The 23,314-nt window shown below is 52.8% G+C and overlaps 12 protein-coding genes across 12 annotated transcripts; 8 read left to right on the plus strand and 4 right to left on the minus strand.

Moving 5' to 3' along the window:
* Window positions 1-59: 59 nt before the first annotated feature.
* On the minus strand, window positions 60-1,728 carry QC764_509770 (uncharacterized protein; the record flags this gene model as incomplete). The annotated part of the gene is made up of 2 exons (XM_062948229.1): window positions 60-1,239; window positions 1,298-1,728. 2 exons carry the CDS (start codon window positions 1,726-1,728, stop codon window positions 60-62), a joined length of 1,611 nt encoding a protein of 536 aa, XP_062799646.1.
* A 274-nt stretch (window positions 1,729-2,002) lies between these two features.
* Window positions 2,003-6,167, plus strand: QC764_509790 (uncharacterized protein; the record flags this gene model as incomplete). Its single annotated transcript, XM_062948231.1, is given in 3 exon segments — window positions 2,003-4,508; window positions 4,515-5,326; window positions 5,408-6,167. Coding segments are annotated over 2 exon segments (1,320 nt in total). The 5' UTR covers window positions 2,003-4,508; window positions 4,515-4,766.
* QC764_509780 (uncharacterized protein) lies at window positions 2,131-3,633 on the minus strand. The gene is made up of 2 exons (XM_062948230.1): window positions 2,516-3,633; window positions 2,131-2,460 (listed from the first exon to the last, which is right to left on the minus strand). The coding sequence occupies exons 1-2, from the start codon at window positions 3,246-3,248 to the stop codon at window positions 2,153-2,155; spliced, it is 1,041 nt and encodes a 346-aa protein (XP_062799648.1). The 5' UTR covers window positions 3,249-3,633; the 3' UTR covers window positions 2,131-2,152.
* A 452-nt stretch (window positions 6,168-6,619) lies between the features above and the next one.
* SFH5 (Non-classical phosphatidylinositol transfer protein (PITP)) lies at window positions 6,620-7,731 on the plus strand (the record flags this gene model as incomplete). Its single annotated transcript, XM_062948232.1, has 2 exons — window positions 6,620-7,227; window positions 7,278-7,731. The coding sequence occupies 2 exons, from the start codon at window positions 6,620-6,622 to the stop codon at window positions 7,729-7,731; spliced, it is 1,062 nt and encodes a 353-aa protein (XP_062799649.1).
* Window positions 7,732-8,120: 389 nt separating this feature from the next.
* On the plus strand, window positions 8,121-8,556 carry QC764_509810 (uncharacterized protein; the record flags this gene model as incomplete). Its single annotated transcript, XM_062948233.1, has 2 exons — window positions 8,121-8,147; window positions 8,203-8,556. 2 exons carry the CDS (start codon window positions 8,121-8,123, stop codon window positions 8,554-8,556), a joined length of 381 nt encoding a protein of 126 aa, XP_062799650.1.
* A 53-nt stretch (window positions 8,557-8,609) lies between these two features.
* On the plus strand, window positions 8,610-11,374 carry QC764_509820 (uncharacterized protein). The gene is made up of 4 exons (XM_062948234.1): window positions 8,610-9,242; window positions 9,336-9,375; window positions 9,435-11,069; window positions 11,125-11,374. Exons 1-4 carry the CDS (start codon window positions 9,123-9,125, stop codon window positions 11,175-11,177), a joined length of 1,848 nt encoding a protein of 615 aa, XP_062799651.1. The 5' UTR covers window positions 8,610-9,122; the 3' UTR covers window positions 11,178-11,374.
* An 880-nt stretch (window positions 11,375-12,254) lies between these two features.
* QC764_509830 (uncharacterized protein) lies at window positions 12,255-13,823 on the minus strand. The gene is made up of 3 exons (XM_062948235.1): window positions 13,066-13,823; window positions 12,814-13,008; window positions 12,255-12,754 (listed from the first exon to the last, which is right to left on the minus strand). Exons 1-3 carry the CDS (start codon window positions 13,664-13,666, stop codon window positions 12,318-12,320), a joined length of 1,233 nt encoding a protein of 410 aa, XP_062799652.1. The 5' UTR covers window positions 13,667-13,823; the 3' UTR covers window positions 12,255-12,317.
* Window positions 13,824-14,576: 753 nt separating this feature from the next.
* Window positions 14,577-16,786, plus strand: QC764_509840 (uncharacterized protein). The gene is made up of 2 exons (XM_062948236.1): window positions 14,577-14,844; window positions 15,026-16,786. The coding sequence occupies exons 1-2, from the start codon at window positions 14,788-14,790 to the stop codon at window positions 16,397-16,399; spliced, it is 1,431 nt and encodes a 476-aa protein (XP_062799653.1). The 5' UTR covers window positions 14,577-14,787; the 3' UTR covers window positions 16,400-16,786.
* An 88-nt stretch (window positions 16,787-16,874) lies between these two features.
* QC764_509845 (uncharacterized protein) lies at window positions 16,875-17,907 on the plus strand (the record flags this gene model as incomplete). Its single annotated transcript, XM_062948237.1, has 3 exons — window positions 16,875-17,238; window positions 17,293-17,694; window positions 17,752-17,907. The coding sequence occupies exons 1-3, from the start codon at window positions 17,191-17,193 to the stop codon at window positions 17,905-17,907; spliced, it is 606 nt and encodes a 201-aa protein (XP_062799654.1). The 5' UTR covers window positions 16,875-17,190.
* A 561-nt stretch (window positions 17,908-18,468) lies between these two features.
* On the plus strand, window positions 18,469-19,471 carry QC764_509850 (uncharacterized protein). The gene is made up of 3 exons (XM_062948238.1): window positions 18,469-18,651; window positions 18,716-19,195; window positions 19,256-19,471. Exons 1-3 carry the CDS (start codon window positions 18,604-18,606, stop codon window positions 19,412-19,414), a joined length of 687 nt encoding a protein of 228 aa, XP_062799655.1. The 5' UTR covers window positions 18,469-18,603; the 3' UTR covers window positions 19,415-19,471.
* Window positions 19,472-19,676: 205 nt separating this feature from the next.
* On the minus strand, window positions 19,677-20,611 carry QC764_509852 (uncharacterized protein; the record flags this gene model as incomplete). The annotated part of the gene is made up of 2 exons (XM_062948239.1): window positions 19,677-20,545; window positions 20,572-20,611. The coding sequence occupies 2 exons, from the start codon at window positions 20,609-20,611 to the stop codon at window positions 19,677-19,679; spliced, it is 909 nt and encodes a 302-aa protein (XP_062799656.1).
* A 2,020-nt stretch (window positions 20,612-22,631) lies between these two features.
* QC764_509854 (uncharacterized protein) lies at window positions 22,632-23,177 on the plus strand (the record flags this gene model as incomplete). Its single annotated transcript, XM_062948240.1, has 1 exon — window positions 22,632-23,177. The coding sequence occupies one exon, from the start codon at window positions 22,632-22,634 to the stop codon at window positions 23,175-23,177; it is 546 nt and encodes a 181-aa protein (XP_062799657.1).
* Between the last annotated feature and the right edge of the window lie 137 nt (window positions 23,178-23,314).

Here is a 23,314-nt window from a genome sequence, read left to right on the forward strand (position 1 = left end):
TAACGGCAGAAAAGTCTCCAAGCACTGATCATACTTTAGAAGCTCATCTAATAAAAATTTCAATCCCTCCTCCATCGCGAGCCAAGCAAGCTAAAGCCCCCAGACCCCCCTCCCCTTTCCCTTCCCAAATCCCTTCCCCCACCCCTTCCCCCTCCTCCCCTTCCCTTAACCCACTCCCCACCTCTCCCCGTCTTCAACTCCCCAAACCCAACCTCCATCTCCCTCCCATTCCAAACAGTATAATACCCCTTCAACACCGGCGTCCCCAAAACCCACGCCAGCCTCCCCCTAATCGGCTCCCTCGCCGTCTGCGTCGGGCTGACAAACACCGCTTGACAGATCCCGGGCCTAGAGTCATCGAACACCCCCAGGTTAAAAGCCCCCTTCACCAACCCCACCTCCACCGACCTCTCCCCAGTCCCAACCGTAAAAGTAATATCTTCCGTCTTCGCGATCTCATCCAACACCTCACACGGCCCTCCCCAACTCCCAAGATTATCCAGCGGCCCAATCTCAGGCGAGAGAAAATTGTAGATTTGCGCCGCGGTGGTGAAATCAGGCGTGAGAATAATCGCCGACCCCGTGTCCAGCAGCGTGACGTCGTCACGGATTGCAGAACTGGTGTTGCTCAGGAGGTACTGGCTGTTGACTCTAACCGCTCTCAACCCCGCAACCCAACTCGCCCTCATAATCGAAAGCTGAACATCAAGGCCGATGGTCTGGACGGTAGAAGGGTAATACAACCTTGCATCCGTCCCCCCAACCGTCAACTGCGGTTTTTGCCCCAACAGATAAAACCCAAACTCAGGCCCAAGATCACCACCAGTGTTGTTGATCCAGTTCCAATACGCCGTCTCAAACTCCGCCGTCGTGTTACTCGCCTGGTCTGGCCAAAAGTCTGTCGGTAAAGGTCCGAGACCAAAGATGCCATCTGCTGGTTGGGTCGCCAAGCCAGAGGAGTAATAATCGCAAAGCAGAAACTGCTGGTCATAGCCAGTGATAGGAGGGGAGGAGATGGCGACCGTATCCGTAACAGCCGTGCAGTTCGCTCCCTGGGAAGTATTCGTCGGCCTCGTCCCCCCGCCCGCCGTCCCAAAAAACAGCTGCAGCGGAATCCCCGGACTGGAAGAAAACGTCGAAGACAAAAAAGGGTTGAACAAGTTCTGCTCTGGGGAGCATGTCGTGCAATTGTCCCGCGGGAGGAGGAGGTAAGGGGAACCGGTGTCAAAGATGACTTTGCTGTGTGTTGGGCAGAAGTGTTAGCTGATATATCATACCAGAACAAAAAGAAGCTTACAATCTCTGCGGGGGAGTCCCGACAGTAATCTCACCCGCCCACTGAAGATCAGTCTTTCCCCTTCGCCAGACTTCGAGAGGGATGTTGACCCCCGATGACCACGTCGACCCGACATCCTGCTGCGCTTCATTCCCTCCAAGCCCGGGGATTCTCCCAGGGAACCTGTAGATCTCGTATGGCTCGCGGCGGTCGATGGACAGAGCTGATCCAGCAGCTACACAGAGCGCCGCGCTGGCGGTGAGTGAGAAGGGAAGCTTCATGATACTGAGTGTTAGGCGAGGGGTATCTCGATCTTGAACGTAAAATGAGTGTCGTGGAAGCTGAAGCTCGTATCTCGTGAAGCATCCAAGCGGTTTGTGACGGTTCAAAGATCGCAAGAAAAAAAAAGGGAAAAAAGCAGGAAAATATCCTCCTAAAGAAGACCCCATCATCAAATATCATAGCAATGAAGCCATGTACAATTGTTTGTTGTTGACAATCCTTGGTGTGTCTCATCCATCAACCTTGTGTTACGATTGTCTACCCCTGAGAGGATAATACCAAGATGTGAGACCCACCTGAATGCCAGGCACACGCTGCCAACAATCAGCATCATGGCGACCCGACAGAGCGGAACAATCCCAAGTAGCTTAGTATTATGCTCGGTCATCCGATCTGTCGAAAAATTCCAGCCCTTCTAGAAAAGGCTTGCGGAAGCAGGAGCAAGGGACAGTAGGCGATGGCGCAGGCAGGTCATCCAAGTGATCAAAATTATCAATTATGACGACATCAAATATCCAAAAAGCCATGTACACGTCGTCCGTGGTATTCTCCAAAACGCACGCGACCAAAAATAAATACCACAAGCCAACATTATCATCTTTGCCCTCCCACAGGACCACGCATCGGCCCAGTCGTCGCAAGTTCAGTCGGCACATTATGCCCCATCCTGAAAGCCGTCGAGTCAGTCGCTGACAGCTCCGCCATATTCGGGCTCGATCCCATCGGCGGGGACTGGTGATAGTAGGTAGGCGTCTGCGAGAACTCCGAGACCGTTCGGCTGTGGCCGTGCGGTTGGTATGCTTGGAATGAGTGGTGTGGATCATATGGCGAAGGTGATCCTCCAAGCCCTGCTTGCTTCGGCGGGTGACCGAATCCAGGGAAGGAATTTTGCAGATAAGGAGCTGAATGCTCGTCAGCTTGAAAAACGGGAGAAGTTGGGAAGGGACGTTGGCTTACTGCTCTCGGGGCTGCTGAAGGTCGAGGTCACGGTTGGCTCATAGCCGACAGGTTTGAAGGTTGGAGTTGGCTGATAGCCACCTGCCTCTGTCACGAATGGTCTCATGTGGTTTTCTTGACTCTGTCGTACATTGCGTCGCCATCTCCAGAGAAGGAAGGCAATGAGGGCGAGGAAAAGGACAGCAGCTCCTGCCGCTATGCCCCCGATTGCTGCCGGGGGAAGGCCACTGTTTGAGCTTGGCGTGGTGGTTGAGAGCTCTGGTCGCGGATCAGCGCCCGTGGTTGGAGTTGGTGTGGCGGTTGGTGTGCTTTGAGTTGTCGAGGTCGGCTCAATGCTAGTGGTCGTGGGTGAAGCTCCAACGAAGATTTGGCGATTATCCGGGTCAGGACTGAGGCGGGCAGCAACAAGCCGGTCCGTCGGGCACGATCCTCTATGACATGGGTTTATCTTGCAACAACCCAAGAAGGGTGGTGTGTTGCCAGCACAGGTCCACCACAATGCGTTCGAATCCGAACTGTCGCATTCCTGGGCTGGAAGATCAAGGTAGCTGTCCTTGGAGAAGGATGCTGGCCGGAGGTTTTCTGGGGGACACGTTCCCGGTTCTCTCTGATACCCAGTGGTGCACGGGTTGATGGTGCAGCAGCCGATGAACTCAGTCTTCTTTCCAAGACAAACATAAAACGTGCCACCACTGGGGCAACTCGCGCCGAGGGAAGGAGGGATGTTTGCCATGTCTGAGATAGCAACATTCAAAGATCAAAACAAAGATGAAAGGGGAGACTGACAGAGCACCAAAGTCGCACATTGTCCACGAAAGAAAAGAGGGGCGAACACAGCAGAATATCAATCCCAGACCTCATCCACTATCGTCAACCAGGCTGTAGAGCCTGCAGCTGACACAGTGAGAAAGCTACAGTATGCACCCTTACCCGCTCTGGACATGGAGCCCTGCCAGTCAATCTCAACACCAACATCGATAGCTGCAAGCCCACCGCACACCCATTATGCAGCCGGATACTTCATAGCCACAATGTGCCATGTTCGTGTTGAGCTTCATCAACTAGCTACATGACGTCAATCCCACCTTTCCTGTTGCCTCCATGAGTTGCATTGCCTCAGTGCCGACCATGTTTCGTTCCATTTATTTGTTTCATCGTCTTGAAACTCAAAGGGCACTTTTCAAGAACCACACTCTTGGGGAAAATAGCGCTTTCATGAGCCGGCGAGGGTCCAGACCGCTACGGCAATATCCAATCCCCTAGCGGATGAGGCTGAATTAGCCCCTGCCCCAGCAAAGAAGAAAAAAGAACCACACCAGATCCCGATAATCCCAAATAAGCACTTAGACTCCAGACAGTGTCCACCCAGAGCGCCACTCTCGCTCATCATCCTAGTTGGCAAAATGAGAGGCGCGAAGAAAGAGCTGGCAGAAAGCCAAGGTTTTTGGCAATCGTATTTGACAACAGGCATCTGCAGCTCTGAATAAAAATAACAAGTGAAACATTTCTGCCTCAGTCAACCACTGGTGCCAAGTTGTGATGGGGTGCTGCAGTCGGGCGGGGTTTGCATGGTGGTGGTGGTGGTGGTGGGAGACAAACAATCTGGTAAAAGATGGCGTCGGGACCAAGACAAGGCTGGCGCAAAATGGTCTGGGCATTTGAGCTTGGGTTGTCGGATGGAGTTGGTTGAGTTTGGGGGCCGGGAAGGAAGGGCGGGCCGAGGGTTTGATCCAAGTGGTCGGGTTTGAGGAGGGACGAGGGTTGTGGTACTGGCGATGAAAGTGAGGGTTTGGTGATGGTGTTGCTGCGCTGTGTTTGGTGGTGGATGTGGGTTGCGGTCTCGTTTCAACTGGAGGGATGTTGGATGCCGAGCACAAAGTGTAAAGGCATGAGAATTCTGCAGGAGCAAGACATGGGGATATAAGTGCCTGGGTTGGAAGACTTAGCACCAGCCGAAACAACAGGGAGCAAGCTGGGGCTGTTTGGTCCAGTGGTATGGGTATGGCTACGGCACCACTTCGATCCAAACTGAGAGAGACTAGGCAACACCGTGAGCCTGAAAACCCTGGACGATGGGGATGCTCCGAGTTCAACCCCCAGCAGGTGGTCGGGCACGGAACTCTTTTGCATTTTTCTCTTCCAACACCAAACTGACATTTTGCCCTCTGCGATCCAATTTTTGATCACCATCCACCATCTAAGCCTCCTTCCGTGACGACTTGGGTCTTTAGGGCTCGATCGTGGTCAATGGATGGCCAAGCAGGCTTTTGACGGCAAACATCACCTTGTCCTACGACTCTGTTTTGTATGGCAGTCAAGTTGTCTCGCCCACTGCCAATCCCAGCTTTGCACCCGAGATCAACTATATATGACTCACCACCTTCCTTCCCGGCGTGACTGGCAAACACGATTTGAAGTTCAGGATATGAGGTGTTTATGGGACTTGCCGCCGCTTGCGACGCCGGTGCCAGGAGGTAACGGTGACAGTCGCACGCCAGCTCAGCAGTCACACTGCTCGATGCATGGAACAAAGATGGAATGGGGCCGTCGTCAACTCAAGGCAATAGGGCGACGACGCATCATTTCTCGGCCCAGGCATAACTACCTTGAATTGCCTACAACGGGTGGGAATCGTCCAACTTCGTCGCTATTGATGATGGCCTTCACACGTGTACGCACCATGATGCTGTTGCTTCTCAGCAACAGCAGCACCGTCTGCCATGCAATACCATCTCCAAGCCTCAAAATCCAGACCTATACTACGCACCATAGTGGCAATACAGACGAGGTGCTGAATGTCCCCTTGTACCGGTACGTCGTAACCCCAAAATCTCTCCGCAAATTGTTTTTTCCCACCCCAAACTGTTCCTAAGAAAGTGTCTCGCGTGCCAGGACCACAGTCACAAATGCCATGATAGCCTCGGGGCCGAACTCCCAGTCTGCCCGAGAGAGTAACAGCAATATGTCGTGCTTCTCCCTCGGTTACGGTCTTTCAGCTCGAGACTGCGAGTACATGGCGTCAATCGGCATGTTCGACCAAGGCCGGAACGCCATCTACAACAACGGCAAGATATGGATTGGGCGGGACGGGCCGAACACCTTCACCTTCATCAACGGTGCTGGGGTGCCGATCATTCTCGTCATGTGGTACGCTTTCAACAAGGACAACACTTCCAGTTTCATGAATATCCGCCGTCCCGAGATCACATACTCACTCCCCGAGACCGGAAGCGCAGTCGAGATCTCTGCTGCGAATGGGGTGCCGGGGGGTTGGTCAATGATTCATAACTACTCTACTCCGCTGAGCGAGTATGGGCAGATCAGGAACACGTTCGGGGAGTTCAGCACGGGCGATTACGCCACGGTTGATGTGTCGAGGTTGGTGAATATGGCGGGAAACTCGGTGACCGTTAGAGTGTTTGGCCACCAGCCTGTCGACACCACTCTACAGCCTGTATGCATCACTGATATGCGCACTTGCGCGTATGTGTGCACCAGCAGGAGTGTGGGATCGTGCGGAGCGACGGGGAGTTATCAGTTGGTGAACTGTGGCGGACCCAACGCGGTGGAAGGGGTTGATGAACACGGGAATCCCACCGGCGGTTGCCAGGGGTGGACGAATGGGGGGCATATCGAAGTTATTTTCCTTTGAGTTTTGGGGATTTGGACGGGAATCGGCGGCTGTTTGTTGGGGGAAAAAAAAAACCAGAACGAGGGTTGAGAGTGGGGTGTTGAAAGGGAAATTTGACAATGTTTGATTTCTACTCTCGTTATATTCGATACGAATAACCAAAACCATGGACTGGGGTAAGAGCCACAGCCTGAAAATGACTGCTCATGAAAAGTGAAGGGATTCCGAAGTTGCCTTGTGGCTGGCAGTGGATCATCAGATCGCAGGGGCCTGTGGGGCGATTGATAAGCTGTGTGGCTGTTATCAGATGGTCGCACAATGCCCCACTTCGCGACCACATCATCTGGGAGCACTGACCGTCTCACCACGGCAGATTCACCGGTGATGCTTTGTTGCACCTTTCTTTCTCTTCTCAGAAGAAAAAGTTGCCGAATCATTGTTTCATCGCTGATTTTGGCCAAGCACACGTGAAAATGAGCGACACAAACAAAACCACCGACGTTGTGGCTCCCGCCGACGCGCCGGTAGTCGCACCGGAGCCCGTCACCGCCACGGCCCCAGCTACTGAACCCGCTGCGAAGCCGGAGGCGCCTGTCACCACCGCCATCACCTCAGCCACAGAGCCCACCGCTACCGCCACAACCACCACTGCTGCGCCTGCCGCTACAGAGACAACCGGTGATGCCAAACCTGAGACAGAAAAGGAAGCTTCTCCACTCGCCCAGCTCTGGGAAGCCGCCAAGAACCATGGTCACCCTGAGATCTGGGGTGTGCCCCTTGCCGACCCGGCCAACCACATTCCCAGCCAGATCGTTTTCCAAAAGTATCTCAACGCCAACGATGGCGACCTCGCCAAGGCCAGAGACCAGCTGATCAAGACTTTGGACTGGCGCAAGAAGTCTGACCCGTTGGACCTGGTGCGCAGGATGTACTCCAAGTCCAAGTTTGAAGGGCTGGGGTTTGTCACCACCTATGTTGTGGACGGCAAGGAGGTTGATGAACCCGAGGAGAGAGAGATCTTCACCTGGAACATTTACGGTGGTGTGAAGAGCATTGATGAGACCTTTGGCAATCTGGAGGAGTAGGTTCCCCTGACAAGTCTCACTGCAGTAGTCAGCTAACTCGCAACAGGTTCATCAATTGGCGCGTCGCCCTCATGGAACTCGCCCTCCAAGAGCTCAACATCTGCGGCGCTATCAAGCCCATCACCGCCGACTACGACCCCTACAAGCTCTTCCAGGTCCATGACTACAAGTCCATCTCCTTCCTCCGCTCCCCTCCTCACGTCAAGTCTGCCAGCGCCGAGACCATCAAGGTCTTTGCGCAGAACTACCCCGAGCTGCTCAAGGAGAAGTTCTTTGTCAATGTTCCAGCTATCATGGGCTTTGTCTACGGTTTCATGAAGCTGTTTGTCGCTCCCAAGACCATCAAGAAGTTCCATCCCATGTCCAATGGCGCGAACCTGGCCAAGGAGTTTGCCGAGAGCAGGATCAAGGGGCTGGGGGAGAAGTTGCCGGCTGAGTACGGTGGTAAGGGCGGGGAGTTGAAGGCTGTGGGGAAGGAGCCTTTTTTGACGGCGGAGTAATTGGTCGATTGGAAACTGTTTAGGATCAGTGGATTGGTAATGGCAAGAAAAGGAACAGTAGGGGCTGATAGAGGGAATCGGGACAGAATGGCCTGTCTGTTTGTTAATGCAGAAAGAAATGGACTACACCAGAAATTGGCAACTACCATTATCACGAAGTGTGATGCCTGAATTGCGTCAGCCTGTTTTTATGTAACGTGCATAAGTATTGAACTTGAATAACCCCGCATTCCACATGGTGCTGTTTGGAGGACCCCACCTTTTGTATAGCTAGCTATTTCTTTGAACGACCGAGTTTTGAACGGTGCTGTTTTTGTCACTACATCGTTGCCATCGCGCCCTCAGCTCATCTCCCAGACCACTGGAACTACCTTACCTACTGTGATAAAATGCCCCTCATAACCGGCCTCCACCATGTCTGTCCCGTCCCGTCCCCTCCTTGACTTGGCTGTAGCTAATATTCCATGACAGGTCAACCTCATCGTCCCACCCAACACCCTCCCCGAAGCCAACGCGTTCTACGGGAAGACGTTGGGTCTGACGCCCCGGCCGGTGCCGCAGTTGCAGAAGGACAGGCTGGCGTGGTTTGATATCGGGACGTCGGGGCAGCAGGTTCATATTGCTTTTGGGAGGCCAGAGGTTGATTTCACTGAGGAGGCGAAAGGGGCGTCGAGGCATCCGTGTTTCAAGGTTGGGAGTTTGGAGGAGCTGGGGGAGTTGCAGAGGAGGGTTTGGGGGCATTTTAGGGGTGGGGAGGAGTGGGAACGGGGAAGGCCGTTGGGGTGTGATGAGCCGGGGAAGGAGGATTCTGGTGAGAACTCATGAGGCGGGATATTGTAGGGGGAATGGTACTAACGGGTGGTTAACAGGTGCGAAAGGGGTCGAGTACCCGACGAGGTTCTTTGCGAGGGATTATGCAGGTAATCGGTTGGAATTTACGCTGTGAGAGGGGGTGATGATGGGGATGGGGTCTTGGGGTTGTGTTCACTAATCATCAGGTGATTGGGATGGCTTTCATGCTAGCTATGCTAATTGATCATGATAGTACTGAATTTGGATTTTGTTGGCTTCATACCTATTCTTTGATAAGGCTGACCGAGGCCCGGTAATCCCGTTCCCATTGCGGCCGAGTGCGGGTTTCTCATGGCATTCCCCTGTCAATCCTCATTCAGAATCCTAATATCTGCAAGTTCACGCTCAGACCTTCCTCACAGTTACATCAAGACCAAATGCTGGGTTATGCTGGCAGAGCATGCAGCTGCTATTGGTAAACCCTGCTCTGACTCAGCGACCCGAACAATAGAATCTTCTTCGGATGTTCCACGCATACTTCTTTTCAGGGAGGCAAAGTTCCCGCGAATGATTTGGAAGGTGCTGTGCTTGGGCTCATTATGGGTGAGCACTTGCTTCTTGGCTTCACATATCGGGTTGGTGAGATGCCGACCCCGCGCCTACGATCAATGAGCGACCTCGAGAGGTGGAGATGGAGGGGGAATGTTACACTCAAAAGGGTTGGTATCTTGCAGCCTGATGCGGATAAAAAGGGTGGTCTGCTGCCTGTTCCACCCTTGAATCTCTTTTGCTGATCTTAACATCCCTCCAAGATGGCAACGGACGAGATCTATGACTTTATCATTGTTGGTGGTGGGTAGTGATCAGTGACCCTTGTTTGCATGCTGATTATGGTACTAACAATGCTACAGGTGGTCCAGCTGGCAGCGCTCTGGCGTATGGCCTGTCTCAATGCCCGAAGCCGCCCAAAGTTCTCATCCTTGAAGCAGGTGGTGACAATGAAGACAAGAACCTTCGTGTCGATGGTCAGCGCTGGTTGACGTTCACGAAAGAGGGGATGAACTGGGGATATAAAACCACCCCTCAAGAATTTTGCAATAACCGTGAGATTGACTACTCTCGTGGCAAAGGCCTTGGCGGGTCAACCGCCATCAACTTTGGTGTCTTTACCGTGGGTGCCAAAGACGACTACGACACTTGGGCCGAGATGACCGGAGATGATGACTTTGCATGGGACAAGATCAACGACCGGTTCAAGAGGATTGTGACAGTGCACCCGGAAGTTCCTCCGGGGACAGATAAGAAGTATGCCTCGCTCACACAAAATGGCAGCAATGGTCCGGTCCACGTAGGGTATGCCGCTGAGTTCGAAGAGGACCTCCTCCCGCTTCTTGAGCAATTCGAGCAAGGCGGCTTCCCCCTGAACTCAGACCACAATTCTGGCAACCCTCTGGGCATGTCGGTTCTCATCAGCTCAGCCTATCGCGGCCTCAGATCAACAAGCAAAGACCTTCTTGCCAACCTCCCGCCGAGTTTCACCGTCTTGACCAACTCCCCCGTGCAGAGGGTCATTTTCGACTCCAACAAGAAAGCCGCCGGCGTCGAGTCCAACTCTCGGGTCTTTCACGCCAAGAACGAAGTCCTTCTCTCCGCTGGCGCCCTGGACTCGCCTCGGGTTTTAATGCACTCCGGCGTCGGCCCGGCAGATCAGCTCTCCCAGTTCAATATCCCGATCATTGCTGACATCCCCTCGGTCGGCCAGAATCTCCGCGACCACTGCTTCGTCCCGCTTGTATACAAACGCTCACCCAACTCCATCACGCCTCTCTCCTCCCGTTCAGCCTTTTGGTCTGATCAGACACAAATGGATGTGGCTCTTGAGCAGTGGAAGACCAACCCTGGTGCTACACCCGTCAACCCCTGGGGCAAATACGCCTGTGAACTCGGCATTGGCTTCTTCAAGCTTGACTCTATAACCAGCTCAAAGGAGTTCCTGTCCCTGCCAGAACAGGAGAAGAAATACTTGAACAAAGAGACCATTCCGCATTACGAAGTCATCACGCACTTCCCCATGCATTGGTTTCTCCCAGGCTTTCCTGCAAACCAAGGAACCAACACTCTTATCGATTACACCTGCTTCTTGGTCTTCCTCTACAACGCCCAGACTTTGGGGACTGTCAGACTCCAATCATCTGACCCGGCGGTGCCATTGTTGTTTGACCCCAGGTTCTTGGCTCATGAGTTTGACCGGAAGGCTGCCGTGGAGGCATTGAGGGAGATAGTCAAGTTTACTGAGAGTGAAAATTTCAAGCAGGGGGTGGATGTGGATGGGATTATTGCTGGCCCGAAGGGGAAGGACGCCGGTGATGAGGAACTGCTGGAGTATTGGAAGGAAAACATCTCTAGTAGTTGGCACATGACGGGGACGTGTAAAATGGGGGAGGTGGTGGATGCTGACTTTAAGGTGAAGGGGGTGGAGGGGGTGAGGGTGGTGGATATGAGTGCTGTGCCTGTGTTGGTCAGTGGGCATACACAGGCTGTTGCTTGTAAGTGAATTGTCTTGGAGTTGAAGTATGAGGCCTATGGCTAACATTAGGGTAGATGTTACGGGATATACGGCCGCGGAGAAGATTTTGAGAGAGTATGGGCTTTGAGTTAAATGAATTATAGAGATGAAAGATCAGTACGGTAGAAGTGCTATGTAGGCCCTGCGGCATTAAATGGTGACCAAGCGGGGGTATCTTTGGTCAAAATCACCTGGTATGGCACCTGTGAAATCTCTAAACCCATATCCCGTATCGCGCCCATTTCACACGGCGTCGTGTGATAAACTCCGCAGGGTTCAAGAACTCTGATCTGAAAAATCCATGGTCAAACACATTGCCAGGAAATCATCGTGTCTGTGTGACAGACTCGCCTAAACGCGTCCCTTAATCAGCGGCGTGCAAAATACCCTCTAAAACCACAATGCTCTTCTGAAACCTCTCGTGTGCATTTATCATCTCCTCAAACCTCTCCTCGAGCTGGCCAATGTGTACCTGCAGACTCGCAATGAAGGCCTCGTCGTCCGGAATAATGAAGTTCGTATTCTCCTCTCTTTGAAGGTGCTCCTTCGCCAATGCTAAACGCCCCTCCAAATCACCATCCACCACATCGTCATCCTCATGCATATTCTCCTCCCACTCCTCATCCATAACACCAACCATCGCAGATGCTGGCAATACGATTTATTGTCAAGAAATAGTGCTTACCCCTCGTGAGGGGCCATATCATGTCAAAATCAGCAGCTTTGTTAGCTCCCCAGACCTGAAAACAAGCGGCTCGTCGTCTTTGCTTGTATCCAAGGTTGGCTATGTCGTTGTCGGAAGGCATTGTATGTTGTGCGATTGTGTTGTCTAGAAAGCTGTTAGCACCACACCTGTCTTTGGGGGGCGAGATGTTCTCGACTTACTTGCGTGATGAGGGGATTCTGTTTGAGGAAAGTGCTTTGAATTCAACAATAAGGACTATCCAAAATGCGCTTTCCCTGATTGAGGCTATCAACGTCCATGTGGTGCCTTGGACTGCCTCTCGGGGATTGCTGCCCGAGGAGCCATGATATCACCACTACCGGTGAACACCTGTACCAGCAGTGCAAGATATTATTACAGGGTGATTTATGGACTGATGGTTGAACATGTCCTCACAAGGGATAATCGACATCTGATGGTGTTGAAATATAGCATTTGGAAAATGGGTGGTGAAATAGCAAGAGTTTCGAGGCCAAAAGGCCTAGCCTCTCAGAGTATGTGTCATCAGTCGTCTTCCATCTCCGATACTGCCTCTGCAAACTGCTTCCATAACTCAGACATCCCATCAACATTTTCATGCTCTTCTCCTCCATATAAAAGCCACATCTCGTCTGCTCTCTGGATAAATACCCCTGCCTTTTTCAGCTCGTTCAGCTCGATGTAAGCTCTGGCAAAATGGGCATAATACTCCACCAGCTGCGGCTGTAGTTCTTCTTTTTCGATCAACATCATCGCCTCCCTGACCAGCTGGTCAACCCTCTCCACACTCCCCAACTCAGCAGCCTTCCCCAAGGTCTGGTAGATCTCCAGGATCCTGTCTCTCCGATCATCAGCAGCCTCCCTCTCCCTTGCCGGCGCAGCGCAAAGTGCACACTGACACTGAAACCCCCACGGCTGAAGGACCGCCTTCCTCTGCTCGTGAGTGTACCCGAGCGGTGCATCTGCAATCCCATGTCAGCAACCCGTTCTACCCCCAACTGACAAAACAAAGCAAACTCACAGCTATGCGCCACCTCCTCCCCCTTTCCGATTCCTCTCAGAGCAACCACTTCCATAGCCATCTTACTCGGCACCCACCTCCAAAACGCATTCGGCCTGCAGTTGTGATTCACCCTCGACCCCTCAAGAAAAAGCGCCAAGTGCCCCTCCCCCGCGATCTCAATCCCGAAGCCGTTTGTCCTTAGCACGTCCACGACTACAAAATATTATTAGCATACCCGTCCTGACTCCATCACATGACAATATCACTCACCCCAATCCTTTTCATTGCTAGGGTTACTCCTCGCCAACCCCTCCACCTCCCTCCTCGTCTCCTCGGGCAGATTTCCCACCGCCACATCAAGCATCCTCCTCTTGTTCTTGGCCGAGTACCGATCCCCATTGATAAACTCCAACCTGACGATCAAGACGGGAAAGCCAACCATTATCGTCTCGTGTTGCTTGAAGTTGCCTGTTGCAACCAGACCAAGGCCGCGGTTGGGGAGAGGGGCGATTTTCCATTTTTCTGCGGAGGTGTTGAAGCGGCGGAAGGGAGGGGGAACGAGGGAGTCATCAAGGGCAGGGGAAATTAAAGCTGCGGCTAAGGGGGGGAAGGTGATGACGGAAAGGCCTTGGTTGCGGATGTGGGGGGTGGTGAAGATGCAATCGGGGGGTCCGGACTCGTAGCCGTCTGATGGGGTTGGGCACCAAGGGGTGGGGGACCAGAAACTGCCGTCTGACTCGAGGGGGCAGGTTGGGATAGGGGAGGAGAGGAGGGGGGTGGTGAGGCAGGTTGTGTATTGGGCAGATGCGAGAACTGAAGAGGAGAAGGTAGAGATGACGAGGAGGGAGATGGTGGCAGGGAGGCGCTTCATTTTGATGTGGGGAAGAAGATAGGTCAGTTAAGTGAGGGTACCGTCATCTCAATCGTGGACGGTGCTGAGATATAAGTCGGCTTACAAGAGCGAGGAGCAGCAGAGACATGATACACAAACTGAACATGACACATGGTCGGTTCTTGTTTTAGTCTATACAGCCGGCTTAGCCAGGAAATTATATCAGACGGGTTAACCAATGAGGGAGGTTTTGTAGAGTCTTGTGACTGGTTGAGCTTGGATAGTGGTGGTAATTAACCGAGTGGAGGGCCAGGGTCATTCCAGACAGAGTCCTGGGCAGGAATCAGGATTGACCTTTATATCTATGAATGTATTGAAATGTCCGCATTCTATGAAGAAGCTGTTAATACTGGTATATGCAAAGCAATGTGATAATTATTCAATCCCTGGTCTAGTCTCACAATGCCGACTAGGTTCAGATGATAGTCGGAGGAGTCAAGAATCAATTGATGAATCAGGGCAATCTCAAATTGCCAGACTGGCCGACACCGCTCCTTGGAAAGTTTAATATCTTGTTGACTGCCCCTGAATGTTGACCTCGGACTGGTTGGTTGGTTGGTGAGCCACAGCAGTCTTGGTGCCGCATGTCGATGTCCGGAACCGGGTGGGATTTTGTGGTGTTCGTGTTCACGTCAAACACGTCAACAAAAAGACATGTCCGATGTGGAGTCTCCCTTCCTTGCTGTGGCCGGGCAGCAACGAAACAATACCAGTCTAAAAAAAAAAAAAATAAGAAAATGCGTGCACGTCCGCGATACCCGGCTATCTGGCCAACCACGGCCCGTCGTTCGCTTAAAAGTGGGGATGATCTACTCCAAGAAAGGAAAAAAATAAAAAATAAAAAAGGGGAGATGCCCTGGAAGCTCGAGCTCAAAAAAAAAAAAGACAAAGCTTCTTGCCCCTCTTCTCATTGTCGTAATCAACTCCTCTTTTTTTTATTTTTATTTTTTTTATTTTTCTTTTTTTTTTATCTTCCATTCACTGCCAACGTTCTTTCCTTTTCCTTCTTCCTCACTTTGCCTTCGCTCCCCCTGGTCCCCCACCATCACCTCTTTTTTTTCTGCACCTGCATTCAACCACTGGCTTTCTTCCCTTCAACCATGCCTCCGTCAAAGAGAACCTCATTACAGGCGGAATCTTCTGCCTCCAAAGACCAGGTATGTGCCTCGTGTTCCACCTCTTTTCTTTTTTTCATGAGCCCGTTTGTCTATTTTCACTCTCACTCTTTCAAAGCGGCAAACAAAGTCCCATTTCCACGCTCATCTTCTCGATTTTCAAAACCCTCATCTTTCTCCCTCAACCGCTCCATTCGATACTAACATTTTTCAACTGAAACAGAAGAAGAAGAAAAACAATACCACAACAGCTGCCGCACCAACGGCAACAACCGCACCAGAGGAGTCAGAGCCTATGTCTCCTCGTAATAGCATCACGGTAGCACATCGAACCATGCCTCCTCCTCCCGCTACGCGCGCTCGCAGCAGCAGCGCTAGCAGCAAGTCAGGGTCAAGTTCTCTTTCATCCAGCCACAGCAGTCCGCCTCCAGTCAGTGTACCCAAGGAGAAGGCGACGCCAACCCCAGTCTCGGACGAGGTGGAGATGAGATCTCCAACAAGTGCGAAGGCTGCTCCAGTATCAACCAGCCCCAGTGCTAAGACTAACGGCAATCCCGTGGTCAACTCCGATACCAACGGCACTGTAGATGACATCCCGCCAGTGGTACACGCCAAGGGCACACTTCAGGTCATCGCTCCCAGGAAGGCCCAGTCACAGATGATGCAACCAGCTTACTCTTTTGAGTTTTGCAACAATATCGATGAGATCACTGTGCGTCAACTGGAAGAGGACATTGCTGCCTACCACAACGACATGGCCTTTGTTCAAGCCCAACTCTCGGATGAAACTCTGACCCCTCAGGAGTCCCGCACTTTCCAACTGCGGTTGCTTGATCTTGGCCACCAGATTCGCCATTGCAGGCACCGGATCGAACAGATTTCATTCCAGAACCGCAAGATGGCCAAACCAATTGGTTATAGCCGTCCTGCATACAACAATGCCGTTACCCCTATGGTCCCAGCAGCGACAGCCGCAGCCGCAGCGGCTGGCGGCATCAATGGCACGTCCTTCTTCACCGCCAAGCAGCGCCCTGACGACACGGTGTCTTCGACGCCGACAACGTCGAAGCGCCCTGCTGAAGACGATGAGGATGAAGGAATAACGGATGGACCCTCCAAGAGAGCCAAGCAGTCCCCTTCACCGACCACAGTAGCCCAACTCACCGAAGAGTACGATTTGAGCGAGATCGAGATCGTTGACACGGGTGAAGAAGGCGACTTACCCGGCGTCATCACTGTTCTTCAGCGTCTCGGGTTTTGGAAGTGCCGCCTCTGCTGCTCTCCCAAGTATTTGCTCGCAGGCAGTGGTAGGTCACCGGCTGCGCCATGCAAGTGGCCACTGAAGGACATCAGCAAAATGATTACGCATTTTACGGAAATGCATAGCGAGCATAGCGTCAATGAGCGTTGTTATGAGTTGGGGATTGCGCTGGCCAAGAATCGCGGACCGTTTGAGTACTGGCTTCGGAGGACGAGGAATCAGAATATTGGGGATGGCAGGTGCCTTGACGAGGCGATTTACAAGTTGGTCAATGGGCAGATGCCCGCTCTGTTGAGGCAGCACAGTCGGGCGGCAGCGGGGGTTGCTATGGAGTAGGTTATGGAGCTCTGAAGGGTATTGCTCTGTATGGATGGGTTTCGCCCTGCTTTCAGAGGGTTGCATCTTGTTTCTACGGGGTTTTGAAGCATAGGATTTTCGCGTCGCGTTGGTGGTGATGGGTGGTCAGGGCCATCATGTGAACGGGCCGTGATCGCAGGGCAAAGCGAGACAAGAGCGAAAGCGATGGGGAGAGCGACATCCTGGACGAGCGTTCATACTGTATTGAATCCTTGTTGCATCAGATATTTGGTTGGAACACGGTTGGTGTAGTGTTGGGCGTGCTTTCCTGTAGTTTTACTTCACCACAGAGAGGTGTCCCTGGGATCACGGGCGAGATCAATCCTGTTCCGACCAGCCATCTGTGAGGTATGACGGTAACCCTCCACCTGCTTACAGACCTTCGGATCTATGGTCATGTTAAAACATTTGATTTTGTACTCTTTGCAGTTGCCTCTCCCCCCACCTGACTCAACTTACCTTATCAGAAAAGCCTGTCATCTGCCAGCTGATATGGGAGCACAAGCCTGGGGTGCTGTGAACCCCAACAATTCACTTGGCTTCGGCCACTCACTCGTGAGCACCTAGACAGGAGCAGACGGTAAGCGCTCACCTATCACCGCTTGCTCCTACCCTGAGGGAATTGATCGCCATTTCCCGGGCTGTGGGTCTCTGGTGGCTATAAAGCGTGATCAACCTCTGCGACTCCTTCCACACACTTCATTCAACCTCCTCCAGTCCATCAGCTAGCAGGTACCTAACCAAGCAATAGAAACCTCAACACCAGCAGCATGATCTCTCTCACCACCTTCCTCACCAGCACTCTGGCCCTCTTTGGCGTTTGTCCATCCTCACTCCCTTCCACTCCCCATCCCAATTAACCCACCCAACAGGCTGTTGTCCACACCGGCTTCGGCCCCGACGGCAAAACCATGGTCGATCTCACCTTTGACCTCCCCATTAACCCGGCCGAGCCGAACAGCGCAAAGATTAGCGTCACCGGCACCATCGAGCAGGCCGTTGCAAAGATGGAGGGGGAGTACCCCGGCTGGGACGCGACGTTTACGTCCCAACCTGGTGCCGCTGGTGGTGGTGGTGGTAGTGTCTCGAGAATCTTTGAACCGGACCACTACGACTGCAATGTCCCCGGGGATGAGAACGCGTTGCAGGAGCAGATCTTTGAGGGGATTGAGTACCTCCGGAGGTTGAATGATACTGCCAGGAACGGGCCCGGGCCAGAGAATTGTGGGAGGGTTAGTTGTAGTTGGAATTCGGCTATTATTTGGTGTAATAATGTGAGTGTTATGAGAGGGGAGGGCGGAGGGCGGTTGGGCTGACCTGTGTAACTGCAGAATGACTTTGAGAAGGAGCTTCAGTGGAGGGATATTGCTAATGCGGCGGCGTATGTTACTGTCAAGTGTGCGCTTGATGAGACGGTGTATGTCAAGGGGCATGGTGAGTATACTAAGGAAGGGTGGTATGTGGTGTTGCGGAGGGATTGGTGCTGAGCAGGCTTGGTGAGTGGGGGTTTAGTTGGGCTGGGATGCAGTTTTTGAAGCATTTTTAGGTGGGAGTTGGGTTAATGGCCTGGTGTTGATGTTGTCGTCACTTTGAGGCGAACACGGATAAGGCACCGAGCTTAGCTACTTAAATCGCATGGATCCTCTTTTGCGAATAGCTTCGCTGTCACATACCTACCTTCATTTTGCATTCTGTGATCGTCAATTATCTCATCTCATGCCTAGAAAGTTTTGCTGGTGGAGAGCCGCGCAGGTGGGTTGGCCTCCAGCAACGGGTGGCATGTTCTCCGCCGCCCCTGCCTTACAACTCGGGGCTGGCTTCAAAGTAAGTCAGATAATCATTCTGGTCCACAGCCCCGGGAGCCATTCTCGTCACTTGGAAGCACATATCCGCACGCTGCGGACCGGGAGCAATGGTGGACGTCACGAGCTCCACCTCGAGGTACAGGCCAGCCTGGAGCAGCATTAAAGCAGCACTTACGGCCGAGAAATTGTTGGAACATCTCGTTATTTCATTCACATAGTTGAATCGGATCATGCAGTGAGCCTACTTGCTCCTGGGTGGGCCACGGCCACTCTCGGGTGAGTATATATTCTTGTCCTCCTGCTCCCGTTGTCTTCTCCCCTTTCCTAACACTCCATCAGACTCACAACCATCACCACCAACCATTCACCGTGATCACAATGTTGACAATCTCCACCATCTTCGCCAGCCTTCTGGCTCTCTCCACGGTGAGACCATACCTCCACACCCCTTGACTTTCCATCATCAAAGTCTCACTAACTAGTATCTCAGGTCACTGTGGCCATTCCCGCCCGCCGCGCCGATGACCCCGGCCCCAACTCGGGCATTGACCCCCAGGGAATCCTCGGCTACGGCACCGTCCCCATCTCCTGGGACCTCCCAACCGACCTGAACAACCCCTCCGCCGGCACCATCACCGTGACCGGCACAGTCCAAGAAGCCGTCGCAGCCATGGAAACCGCCTACCCAGGCTGGAACGCCACCTTTCAGTCCAAGCTTCCGGCCCCCACCGTGGAGCAGCAGGAGGACGGCGACGATACCTCTGACTTGGGCCTCTTCTCCTTCCCCACGCGCGAGTCGTTCACATGCGACCTCCCTTACGTCCAGGCCAGCAAGCGTATGATTTGGGATGGCATCCGCTACCTCCGCACATTGAGTGGTTCGGCCAAGAATGGCCCCGGTAGCCCGGGCAAGGGCAACTGCGGGAGGGTGAGCTGCAGTTGGAGTGCGGCTATTTGGTGGTGCAATGATGTAGGTTTTGTCGTGTGTGGTGTTGATCTATGGAAAATTACTAACAATGACGAAACACAGAATAACTTCGAGAAGGAGGTTGGGTGGAATGATATTGCTGATGGTGCTGAGTTCCTCTGCCGCTCCAACTGTGTCCACAGAAAGAAGGACGTCTTGGGCCAGGTGTTTTACACGGATAAGTGGAGTGTGACTGTTCGTCACGATCAGAACAACTGCTAGAAACCACGAGGATGGTTGGCAAAAGGGCAGGGGGTGTTTGGGTGGAGCTGTGTCCGGATGAGACAGCAATGATAGTCTCGAGTGGATCTGCGAGACATGATAGCCTCACATTGCACAAATAACAGACAGCTTGGTTGAGGATGATTCCAAGGTGAACTTTGTTGTTGTGATATGTCCTGTAGCTAACCAAATGGACCATACAATCCCAGATATTCTACCCAACCCAGTACCTATCGTCAGGCCCTAAAACATAGACCAGCCCTTAACGGGTGCTGCACCTGTAGGATCCAATGGTGGTGCGATCGCCAAAGGTAGCGCAGCCGTTGACGCCGTTCTTCCAAATCTGGTCGCCAGTGCAGCCCCCGTTTCTGTAGAAGATGCAGTTCTCTCCGGTGCCGTGGCGGATGGAGACGATGGGAAGATGGCCGCTGCAGGCCTGGGCGGGGGCTCCGTTTCTGGCGTAGTGGGTGCAAGACACGCCCGGCATGGACTGGCCGAAGGTGAAGCAGGTGTCGTGGAAGGTGCTGCCGCGGAGGACGCGGTTCTGGACCTGGTCGTTGCAGATTCTGCTGTCGGCGTAGCCGATGACTGTGGAATAGGTTAGTGATGGGGAAGAGGGCAAAGGGAGGGGGGGTGTGGTTGACGTACTCTGCCAGGCTGAGGCGGACTGGGCCGCTGCGAGGAGGGAGACGAGGGAGGTGAGGGAGAGCTGCATTTTGGTGGTTGGTTGGTTGGGTTGTGTGGAAGTGTAGGATGAGGATGGGTGAAGATGATGGGACTGATGGGGGTGATGAAGGTTGTACTTGTAGTTTTTGCATTGGCTCTTTGATGGAGAAGAGTTTGTAGAGAATTGTCCGAGTGATCCAATCGCTGGTTTAGTCGGCCCACTGCTTGTGGAGGAGGATGTTTGCATTGTCGACCAAGCCATGGTGATTTTCTTTTCGTACTCGGCATCTTGGGTGTTGATGATCGCGAGTATGACGGGTGTTTTGGTCGGGGCGAGAATGGATGCTCCATAGCTCCATAGTATGAGTAGGGATGATGATCCTGATGTGGATTCACTATTCGTATGAACGAACCGGGGAAGATGGTGTACCGTAGTGTGGTGAGGTGTTGTTGCAACGTTAATGGGTGGATCGTATATGGAGGTAGGCTAGGCAACAGTACCGGTGATTGGATGTCTAAGGTAGCGTACATTAAGGGGTGCTTCTAATTCCTATTAGTTGAGCTAGGGCTAGATCAGTGTGGAGATGTCGACTCTATGCTACTGATGGTCTAACTCCTTGGTTTACTTCCACCGATCTGAGTTGCGCGTTGTTGAGGATGTTGGGTGTTTTGGTCTCTTACCTTATCTTGTATGGGCTCTTCCTGAGAGCGTCAACCCCGAAGCATTGAGCCGTGGTAATGTGCGATACTCATGTCATCTTGCACATACATCATTCTCCAATTGACCTACATTCCACTATCTAAATTTCCCCGAGCGGCCTCGGACTCAGGCTCCACGTCCCAGACGCTTGGGTCTTGTGTTGTAACCCCCTGGAGCCACGGGTACGCGGCACTCTAACCTTGAATCTACTAACCGCTCAGACATTGCAACCTTACATACCATTTCCTCGGATTTTCGGTACACGAATATCTGAGTCCGAACCTGCTAGCATGGTTTTCTTTCTATTGCTCCAGCTGGGTTTATCCGCAATGCTTTCAACCATTGATGCTGACCCCACTGGACAACAAAGATTCTCGCGTTCACTCTTCACCGATCTTTGACTTCATAGCTCCAAAGACAAACTGGGCACCTCTTACCTGTCCAAGTGGGAATTGCTGTGCACAGGAAGGGTGGATACTGAGGAGCCAGTACATTATGCTGTACCGGGTGTGCCGGTGACCCGGTAACCTGTATCCACCATCGCCTTGGGGTTGCACCCGAGGCTTGAAGCGGCAACTTAATCGGCGGGATGGGTCTGGCCAGGCGTGGAGTGATGGGATTGTTGATGAGGTTTGAGAGTCCGATGCTCCGGATGTGCGGGAGAGCAAAAATGGAGAGTTAGTATTGTTGTAGGACGTCCGTCGAGGGGAATCTCCGGGAAAGCTATCCAACGCCCGTCTTCGGCGTATCCTCAGATCTTGATATCATTCCAACGGTTTGGTCTCTCGCACTTTGCGGTTCAACAACACATCGGAGAGATGGTAGTTTCAAAATCCCACTCATGAATTTCGCACGCAAAGCCATGCTGGCACGAATAGGGTTACAGCTCGGTGGGGCTTAACCCCAGTGTGAGTTGATGACCGGAGGAAGTGGAGAGCATCAGATCCCCTCTCTAGGGCCACTAGTGGCAATTGGGCAGCTGAACCCCTCCCCTTTCCCCGTTAACGCGCTTCCTGATCCTTCATCACCATCTCGTCGACACGTTGGTAACGACTTGAGTCCAATTCCCAGTCATCGGCTTCCCGCCACGTCAGTAGCCAAGATGTCGCATACATGGGTCAGTCATCTACCCCCCCTTCTCCACCAAGACGCCACCGGTGCTGACAGCCTGGGTCGCTCAGGGTCCCTGAAGAGACACCAACCCCGGAGAGCCTCGACACATGTTCAACATATGAGCGTCCTCGACTCTTCCAGGACACCTGGGTGGCATCCGACTCTAGCAACGCGAAGTGCAACCTGATCACCTTCCTTGCCGCGGTCCAGAAGCACAGGCTGCCCTTTCTGCGCGAGACAGACCGGCAACCGTCTCTGCTGGCCAGAAAGGGTGGCCCGCAAGATGTGACTCAGGAAACGCTGAGGGAGGGCATTCACTATGTCTACAAGCACGTATCGGAGAAGGACAAGTCCTTCCCTAGCGAGACGTACCGTCGTCTTATTGACGAGATCAATTTTTGTGCCGCCCAGTTGTGAGGGATCACACACACATTGCCCGTCTGCGTGGGATCTGCTGGGAGGTTCCGCTTGTGAAGCCCCTCGAGAACAGTGAGGCGTGGCCAATCCTTGTTTTCGAAAAGGCTCAATGGGGTGATCTTTGGCGGTTTGCGAGGACTCCGGCTGCTCGGGAGTTGGGCTTCGAAGAGCGACTCAAGATATGCCTTGAGGTTGGCCGTGCCATTGCGGATATGCATTTCAATCGTGAGTTGCCGCTGTTCCCGTGGTCGCCACGGTGTTCACTGACTCTTGAACTGGTTAGACATCATACACGGCGATATAAAGCCCAAAAATGTCCTCATGTTGAAGAGGGAGGATGGCTCGCTATCAGCCAAAGTCGCCGATTTTGGCTACCTCGCCTCTTCTGGTGATAGTAGCAACCTGTTGGAGCTGCCCAATACCTCTCCATGGCATGCACCCGAGCGCCAGGAGCGTTCTAACCTTGCGCCAGCCGAGGTAATGACTGCGGATATCTTCTCCTTTGGCATGGTCTCTCTATGGTTTGTATTCGAAAAACAGCTTTTGAAGATGGCGCAAAGTCCCGATCATGTGTCCGTGTCCTGTTTGGATTACCTGAGTGACCCGGGGCCTGATAGGAGCCAGGCTATAGCAAACAAGCTTCGCTCCACCAACTATCTGCCAGATCCAGCTATCTTGAAGATTCTCGCAGGCCAGCAAATTTTCGCCGTACCACTGGCACAAACACTGATCTCAGGACGGGATGGCCTTGACGGGAAGCTGGGGACTGAATTTAAGCCACTTTTTGAGGGTACTCTTGCACTGGATCCGAAAGAGCCTGTGGCTGACCTGAGAGTGTTACTTGAGCTCAAGGCCCCAGATCCGTAAGTATCTGTCTATCAATGAGAAGAACAAGCTTTCAGTTGGTTATTATCATACTAACCAGGCGCGCAGGAACATGCAACCAATTGGCCTCGGCCCACATGTCAGAGGGTAGTTGATGTGGACTTCAAGGTACTTATGAG

Source organism: Podospora pseudoanserina, chromosome 5 (genome assembly GCF_035222485.1).
Source record: "Podospora pseudoanserina strain CBS 124.78 chromosome 5, whole genome shotgun sequence".
NCBI lineage: Eukaryota > Fungi > Ascomycota > Sordariomycetes > Sordariales > Podosporaceae > Podospora > Podospora pseudoanserina.